Source organism: Corylus avellana, chromosome ca9 (genome assembly GCF_901000735.1).
Source record: "Corylus avellana chromosome ca9, CavTom2PMs-1.0".
Taxonomy (NCBI): Eukaryota; Viridiplantae; Streptophyta; class Magnoliopsida; order Fagales; family Betulaceae; genus Corylus; species Corylus avellana.
Window position 1 is genome coordinate 18,142,007 of NC_081549.1, and position 9,156 is coordinate 18,151,162.

The window sequence follows — 9,156 nt, forward strand, 5'->3', positions numbered from 1 at the left end:
AGGGATCTTCATTTTCTTCACAATAGTTATTCTTTAGTTCGACACCTACTAGCGTGGGTCGACTTTTGAAAAAAAAAACATGTCGAATATCAAATACCATTTTGAATTTCCTATTGTAATTGGGTCGAAACGAAATTCAGAAACTCAGTCGACGGTGTGTTGGTGGTTTTTCCTGTTTCACTTTCGATAGAGGAAGAAACCAAAACCGGAAGAGGCCTTTCCAACTCAGTCGGAATCGATGCACAACCTATTACTCCTTTTTTTTTTTTTTTTTTTTTTTTTGACACTTCTCAGGCTATCGTCCAATATATGTGATGTTAAAGGAAGAAATCTAGAAAATTTGGATTTATTGTGTAGTAAATCTTAGAAGTTAAAAAGGCTGATTATGCATGATTTGGACCTTGATTCAAGGATGCGCTCCCTCTTCTCTAATCTATATAATAGACTATTTGTAAGCAGAAAATATATAGTGAAATAAAAGAATTAATTTTTTTTCTAAAATCTTACATGGTATCATAGCGATTTGGTTAACACTTTACAATCTTGGTTTTTTCTTTGATTGCTACACAGCCTGTGTGGGCTATGCTCATGTAGGCCTGGGCAAATTCACTGCCTACCGACTTTTGACCGCCTACCGACCGATAGCCGACCGACTTCTATCGACACTGATTAACCAATGGGCGGTAGGCAAAACATGTTTTCTCTCTTTCGACAAATTTGGTTCGGTAGGCGAAATAAAATTTGTTAACCGAACCAACTTTACCAACCGACTTTGCCGATAATTTTCAATTTTTTCACATACCGACTTCACCGACTGACTTTAGCGACCGCCTATCGGTGTCGGGACAAAAATTTGGCGAAATAAGTCAGTGAAATTTTTTACTTTACTAACATTTTAACGAAACAAAATTTTTTTCCCGACACCAACCGACTTTAACCAACGCCCAGCCCTACGGGCAGTGCCTTGTTGCCGTCTATTCCTTTAGTTTAACAATAAAATCTAAAAGCCATATATTTGGCTACTTTCAAATATGACCGTGAATTTGCAGTAAAATGCAATTTGCTGTGAAATCTGACCATCCATTAGTGGTTTTGTGGCGAGATACAACCGCCTCTTGGTATTTGAGGCGAGATCCGACCGTCTCTTGGTAATTTGCAGCGAGATCCGACTACTCGGTATTTGCGGCGAGATCCGACCTCCCCTTAGTGTGTTGTGGCGACATCCGACCGCCCATAGTGGTTTATGGCCAGATTTAACCATTCGTTGTGCTCCCTCTTCTCCAATCTATATATTAGACTATTTGTAAGTAGAAGATATACAGTAAAATAAAAGAATTTAATTTTCTTCTAAAATCTTACATGTGATACATGCACATACTAACAAACCTTGTCATTTTTTATATCCTCTAATATTTGATAATTTTATCTAGATTCTCGATTTTACAAAAAGTTTTTGTAAAATTTACCAAAAGGAAAGATACATGATCTGAAAGATCATACAAAAAATATACACAAAATCATAGAACATCCTTGTGGAAGCATCCATTCCATTTTCTATAGCAGAAGGATGATCAGATTAACAGGGATCTATATATACATATAAGGAGGAAAAGATTCATGTTTTGAGAGATCCAAAACAATGGGGGCAAAGCAGAGACAGATCTCAAATTGCATAGACTGTCTTAAACTCATTTTCCAGAATATCGGGATCCGAAACTACTCCCGACATAGACCTCGTACTGCTCATCGACGACCGCCGAATGCTCCGCATTTTAGAAGCTTCGACTCGATGCAAAATCACCCAATAACACATCGTCCCCAGTGTTGTCGCCATGATCACCGTTCCGACGGCTGTTACTCCGACCGCCAGGCACTTGTCATCTTTCCCAACAACAACGTACGAGAGCGCAAGAAACGCCACTGAAATCAGCACACAAGCCAACCACATTAGCTTGTTTATGACTGCCATCATTCGCTTCTTCGCCTTCCTCTCTATCACGACAATTGAGGTTTGAACGACCACGACAGCCAGCGATATGAAGAGGGCAGTGGAGTCGAAGATGAAGAAGATGATGAACTCGAGCTTAGGGGCGATCTTTGCTTCCCCAAGATCGTATCCGGGGGGAATGGCTTTGTTGTTGTCGGCGTATTGGCCGGGGACGTTGAAGATGGCGGCGAAGGCAACGGTGGCAATCAGGACGGCGACAACTGTGGTGGAGTTGATTGCGTTGTTGAGTCCCTCCGTGTGCATTTTGTTGAGCCGTTTTGCTATGCCATGCACTCGCTTTCGCGTTTGCCGTGTGTGCTCTATTTGATGGTGCACACCGTGTTTGATGTCGCTCACCGTTTGTTTCAGCTCCCGGGCGGTGTTTGTGGTCGCCGGTTTGATGGAGTTGGCGCTCTGAACCCCGTGCTCTCGTAGCACTGTAGCAACCTCAGAGTGCCCTGCTTCTTCGGCAATGTCAAGTGCTGTTTGTCCGGCTTTGTTGACTGCCATTGCCTCCATTCCCTCTTTAGCTACTAGATTACGAACAATCTGCAATGAAAACATGTATTTTGTCAAAAACATATAGGCATATGACCCATATCCATACATCAGTTTACATTTTTTCCTTAATCATTTCATTGTATACGAGAATATCTATTTATAAAAAAAAGAATATCTTTTCTACTTCTACATTTTAATTTATCATTTGTACCTCTTAACTTTTAAGTTTTTGAACTCTTTCTTTTTCTCTTGAGTTATTATAACTGTTAGGTAATTTAACGTAACATTATAGCCAACTATTCCGAATTCAAATCTATGTCTTCTAAATTCAAACCTTGTCTCCGCCGTCACCGTTCGATTTCAATTAAATTAGGAGAGTAAAAAAGACAACTTCTTGCATAATTGGAAAGCAGGAAGAGAGTTTTCTGACCTGCAAGCGACCCTTCCTCGTTGCTATATGCAATGCAGTGCAGCCTTTGGTGTCAATCATGTTTATCAAGGAAGGATCTGATTTCACCAGCTCATCCACGAGCTCGACATTCTGGCCCTTCACAGTCATGTGGAGAGCTGTCTGTCCCTTCTTATCAGTTCTTGTTGCAAGGCCAGGTTCTTTGCTCAAAAGGGCGCTGACAACCTCCAAATACCCGTGCCTTGCGGCTGAATGCAGGGCGGTTTTCCCGTTGCTTTTTGCTATGGGGGCCAAGCTGCTACCTCTCTCCAAGAGAAAAGTTACCACTTCAACATGGCCTTGAGCTGCAGCAGTATGTAATGCAGTGGTGTTTGATAGATCAACGGTCATTGAAAGCTCCGGATCAATGGCATCCATTAGAACCTTCAATATTTCTGCAACACATTAACAAAAACACTTGGTGAGCATGTTGAATCGAGATTATATTTGATGCCAAGAAAAAATATCACTCACCCAAATCGCCTTGCTTGGCAGCAATGTGGAAAGCATCATAGCCGTTTTTAGCTTTGGTAGCAGCCATACCAAAATCATAGAACTTTATCATCTCCTTCACCAAATCAACAAAACCACTTTCAGCAGCAACATACAGAGCAGTTTCACCCGAGTGGTTTTGCTTGGACAACAATTGCTTCAACTCTGCCTCCCCACTGTTGGAGAAGATCTCCATAGCCAATTCTAAATTTCCCTCTCTCGCCGCCGTGTGCAACGGCGTGTCTTCCCGCTTCCCAGTCAACTGCTTTGTCATTGTCTTCCGCCGGAAACTTGGCTGCCTCTCTGGAGCTTCCATTGATACCAATTCCAATCAACTTCCCCAAATTAATTGCCTGTCATCATTTATACCAGAAATTAACTACCACTATTAGAAAACAACCCACCTCTGTTTCTTCACCATTCATCATTTACAATCAATCATTAAGATAAGAAAATTAGAACCACAAGGTAGGACCATGAAATTAGAAAAAAATAAAAATAAAAACTACCAAGAACAAATTGGCAGTTGAGTTACACCGACCAAAAGAGCAGAAATTCAAAAGTATACCGTCCACAAATAAACAAAGAAGAAGAAGGAAGAAAAAATTAAAATAATCACCTTGGGTGAGGAAAAACAGAGCTTCTCTCTCTGCCTCCAATCTAGAGATTGAAGAAATTCTCCGCCAAAGCAACAGAGAATGGTGGTGAAGCAGGAGCTTAAAAGAAGCATGAGACGCGGTGTGAAAAGGGAAAGCCACAACTTCTACAGGCCACACACAAAAGTTCAGTGGAACTCGGGAAAGAAAGAATCTTGGGAAAAGGTGATGCTGACAGGAAACAATAATAGTAGCAAAGGTAGAAGAAGACGTCAACGAATAAGAGGAAGAAGACGAAGTTGAGTAGGAGAAGGAAGAAGGAGACGTCGTGAAACAGAGAGGCATGAAGTTAGTGGAAACAAGGCTCACTCTTGACTTTAAGTTATCCACAAAAGTCAAGGCGTGTGCCGTACAAGATGCTAGTGGCCATCATCGTCGGGATTTATCACATCATGGGCCATGCTCCTGAACCTGCTAACCTACTCCTCCTCTTACAATTCAACGGGATCTTTGCAAAAAAAAAATCCTCAGAAAATAATAATAATAATAGTAGTAGAAGAAGTAGTACGTATGCATAGCATTATCACGGTAGCCTTTTGTTTAAGCAAATTTTTTGGCCGTTATTGAAAATGAAGACCGACTTCTATTATATTATTGTAGGTAAGTAGCAACATGCTAAAAATAACTATTTATTTAAATTTCATAGAATTAATTATTCATTTATGTTGGATACGGTCTCCAACAAAATTAAGAGTTGAATATGGACTTATAAACTATGAAATCATGACTATTTTTATTTTCTTTTTTCTTTTTATTTTTTAACATATTCGCACGAGAGGAGAAGGGGGATTCGAACTAGTAACTTCTGCTTAATTAGGCGTGGTCCAAACCGATTGAGTTACCTCTTAAGGACATGACTACTTTTATTAATGTTTTAATACTTGTCATTTCTTTCGTAAAAGCATGAAATCGTGGTCAGATTTTTTATTTTATTTTTTTCTAAATTATGGTTAGTTACTTAGTTTTATCTTCTTTTTGGTACTTTTATTTGGCATATATTTGTAATTTTTTTTTTTTTTTTTCATTAACACTAATTTTGTGGATGCAACTTTTTTTTTTGGCCGGGGGCGCTTCAATGCCATTGAATTTTTAAGGAATTGTTTGGACAATTATGCATCTTTAAACTTACAAGCATCCCTCTACTATCTCATATGTACGGGGTAGACAAGAAAGTGTGCTAGAATTAATAATTTTTTGTTATTTATCTTTTATCATCAACCTAAAGCATTTTTTGTATACTTGTTGGTTTAAATCATTTTATAAAATATATATTTTATTTTAGAATTATATTCCCATAAATAATCATGAGAATAGTTTCTATGTGGATGGTGCTCAAAACCCTTCTTTCGTGGCTACCATTCATAACTTAACACATCAACATAGAATACAATAAAAAAAAGAATACAACCACGTCAGATTATACCAAATATGAGAAAAAAATTTTAAAAAATTAATTAATTAAAAAAGAAAAAAAAAAATCAAAACTCAAGGGGTGGCCGACCCCTCCCCCACTTGGGGTGGCCCCCCAAAGGGAGGTGGGGTGGTGGCCAACCAACCACCCCAGGGCCATGGGGTGGCTCGCTAGGGCCACCCCCACTCCCTTGGGAGGTGGCTATCGGCCACCCCAAGTATTTACATTTAAATAATAATAATAATAATAATAATAATAATTAGCTTTTTTAATTTTTTTTGTTTATATTTAGTATGATCAAGTGTGGTTGTATTTTTTTTTTAACCGTAAGTTTAGTACAATGGGTTGAGGTATTACTTCCAAATTGGTGGCACAAAAGTCACATTCTGTACCATGACCACGCAAAAGATGCCCCCAATAATCATTATGGTTTCTAAAAAGTGACTTTGCTTTTTAAATGCTTGAAATACTTTTCACCCATTGTTATCAAACAAGTTGGGGTTTGGGTAAGTTTATTAAAATTTACATTTGGAGGACTATGTTTGAAAAGTATTTCTAGAAGATTGGCTATATTATAACAAGAAAGTAGTATACTTAATTTCAATTAAGTATGCAGGGTTTTCTCTCTAGGGCTCTCTTGGTAACCTAGAGGAGAAGGAAAATATTCTTCCGACACTAACTGTTTTTGGTTGGTGATCGGGAAGGTTAACACACATTTCAAGTTTGCTTTTTGAAGGAGGAGATGGCTGAGGTTTTGGAGGCTCTATGGGGAAGATTCTCTTTAACGGAAGAGGAGCAGGATGGTCTCGAGGTGACTGAGGAGGATGTGGAAGTGATCACGGCAAAAGGAAAGCATTGCTTAGTGGGAAAACTTATCACTGATAGATTTGTTAGGAAAAATACGATTCGGTCAAAGCTAATCAGAGGATGGAGGCCAATTGGGTTGTTAGATTTCAAAGTTTTGCGTGAAAATATATTCCTATTGGATTTCGAACTTGAGTGGGACAAAATCCGAGTTATGGAGGGCAGACCTTGGATATTTTAGGGGCAACTATTCTCGGTGGCGGAATATGACAGTAATACGCCACCAAATGAGATGAACTTTGACACGGCAGCGTTTTGGGTTCGTATGTTCAAGTTGCCGCTCTCTTGTATGGGACGAGAGATGGGGTTCAAGCTGGGGGCTATCATCGGTGTAGTGGAAGATGTTGATACGGATGAAGATGGTATTGGTTGGGGTGAATAGTTTCGTGTTAAAGTGCAAATAAACGTGTTCAAACCATTGCTGAGAGGGCGGATTCTCAAACTAAAAAACAAAACGTTATGGATTCCTTTTCAATACGAAAGGATTCCTAAATTTTGTTTTCAGTGTGGGGTTATCCACCATGGTGTTGGGGGTTGTGCGAATGAAGAACTTCGATGGAAGCATGGAAAGTCGACAAAGAAGGAATATGGGTAGTGGATGAGAGCGAGATCACCACAACGTCGGTCGGACCAAAGAAGGGGACGTTTCGATGATGATGGCTACTTCCATGAAACTGACAATTATCATGGTTCTTCATCGGGGTCGAGACCAGCAGATTTCCAACTGGTGATGGGAACGAATTTGGAAAGTAACAGTCATAACACAAGGAAAGACACACGAACGGAGCGAGAATCCTAGGATTTTTATAAATTCCAAGGAAAAAACTGACGCTGCAATTGGCGGTTTTTCAAGTGGGGAATATGATGTCTTAATGAGAGATTCGAAAGGAGCAGAAAATAAGGGAGCTAAAAGGAATTTGAGGAGTGATTCGAATAACTCTCAAAATGGAAAGAACGTGGGAATTACAGGGGGCACTGGAGGTGAGACAGTCCACGTGGGTGAGAATAAATGTCCTGCTAAGGGGGGCACGCAGAACTCACATGGGCAAAATTCTACACCAACCATGTCTGATTATGAGGGAGCTGGTAACCAATTTTCAAAAGTATGCGAAGGGCCCTATGAATATAGTGACCCGGTCCTCTTGAGCAAGAGCCCAGGATCATTAAGAGGCTGGAAAAAGAAAGCCCGAGAGGTGCAACGAGACAACATTGCAGGGGCTGTGAATACGGTGACTTTCGGAAAGAGGCATGCTGAGGAGAAGGGAAGTCTTACTACTACACCGAAAAATAAAGGGAGAACCATGCAACGACTGGGGGGCAGCCCGTATATGTTACGAGACGAGATGCATGAAGTTACAAATGGATTGGGATTGGCAGCGGCTGTGGCACAGCCCTGCCCACCACAATGAGTATCCTCAACTGGAATTGCTGGAGGCTTGGGAACCCCCGGACAATTCAAGACGTTCATCGATTGGTGAAGACTAAGAAACCCAGAGTGGTTTTCCCATGGAGCCTATCAAATTTAAAATGGGTTTTCAAAACATGTTTGTGGTTGATTGTATGGGTAGGAGTGGCGGATTGGTGCTATTTTGGAGCGATGAAGTGGAGGTTGAAATTTAAAATTATAGTAGGCGACATATAAACGCAAAGATGGCCAATCTTGCTATAGGTGTTCAATGGAAATTCACTGATTTCTATGGCCATCTAGAAGCTCATAAACGGCATGAAGCATGGGCACTGTTGAAGTATCTCAAGAGGTTTGAGCCATTGCCTTGGCTATGCACTGGTGATTTCAACGAAATATTGGATTTATCAGAAAAAAGTGGAGGGAATGGTAGAGCTCAAAATCTCATGCAAGCTTTTAAAGATGCTTTGGAGTTTTGTGAGCTGGTTGAATTGGACTCTAAGGGGCCACGGTTTACTTGGTGCAATGGAAAAGAAGGCCAGGATATTATCAAGGAACGCCTGGATAGAGTAGTGGCAAATAAAGAATGGTGTGAAGCCCACCCGGAGAATGAAGTTTTTGTGGAGACAGCTGCTGCATCGGCCCATGCACCGATCCATATATCCCTCTCTAGTCTAGGCGGTGAGAGGAAAAAACGAGTATTTCGATTCGAGGCTAGTTGGGCGAATGAAGAGGGCTGTAAGCAGGTTATAAAAAAAGTGTGGTGTGAAAAGCTGCATGGAAAAAGTGGATGGCAGAATGTGTTATCAAAATTGGAAAAGTGCAAAAAAGGCTTGTTGACTTGGCAGAGGGTGAATAAACGACCAGCTGGTCTTTTAATCCAAGAAAAGGCCCACCAATTGAAGACCTTCCAAGAAGAACAGGAACCATCTAACTTGTCCCAAGTCCGAGCAGTCCAACAGGAATTAAATTCACTACTAGAGAAGGAAGACCTCCGTTGGCACCAAAGAGCAAAAGAAAACTGGCTGAGATTTGGGGATCGCAACACCAAGTACTTTCATGCAAGTGCAAACCAACGACGGCGGGCAAATACCATTCATAAAATTCTGGATGAGCAGGGAAGGTTATGGGAGGACCAGGAGACAATCAGTAATGCCTTTGTCCAGTACTATACCAACTTGTTCAGCAGTTCTGGAACTCAAGATGCTGCAACATGCCTCTTGGGGATGGAGAATAAGATCACGCCAATTATGAATAATGAACTTTTGCAGGAGTTCACTATGGATGAAGTCAGTGCGGCTTTGAACCAGATGCCACCAATGAAAGCGCTGGGACCGAATGATTATTCAAGTTGTTTTTTCCAAAAAAACTGGGCTACTGTGGGAGAGCAGG

At 40.7% G+C, this 9,156-nt stretch overlaps 1 protein-coding gene across 1 annotated transcript; it reads right to left on the reverse strand.

The window, feature by feature from the left end:
• Positions 1-1,407: 1,407 nt before the first annotated feature.
• Positions 1,408-4,403, reverse strand: LOC132162003 (ankyrin repeat-containing protein At5g02620-like). The gene is made up of 4 exons (XM_059572245.1): positions 4,048-4,403; positions 3,411-3,781; positions 2,919-3,331; positions 1,408-2,536 (listed from the first exon to the last, which is right to left on the reverse strand). Exons 2-4 carry the CDS (start codon positions 3,742-3,744, stop codon positions 1,664-1,666), a joined length of 1,620 nt encoding a protein of 539 aa, XP_059428228.1. The 5' UTR covers positions 3,745-3,781; positions 4,048-4,403; the 3' UTR covers positions 1,408-1,663.
• Between the last annotated feature and the right edge of the window lie 4,753 nt (positions 4,404-9,156).

Excerpts from the sequence above, each read along its gene's own strand:
- LOC132162003 (XM_059572245.1), bottom strand. The coding sequence starts at position 3,744 with ATGGAAGCTCCAGAGAGGCAGCCAAGTTTCCGGCGGAAGACAATGACA. Across the intron at positions 3,332-3,410 it reads TGCCAAGCAAGGCGATTTGG|AAATATTGAAGGTTCTAATG; the intron begins GTGAGTGATATT and ends AATGTGTTGCAG. Across the intron at positions 2,537-2,918 it reads CGAGGAAGGGTCGCTTGCAG|ATTGTTCGTAATCTAGTAGC; the intron begins GTCAGAAAACTC and ends TTTTCATTGCAG.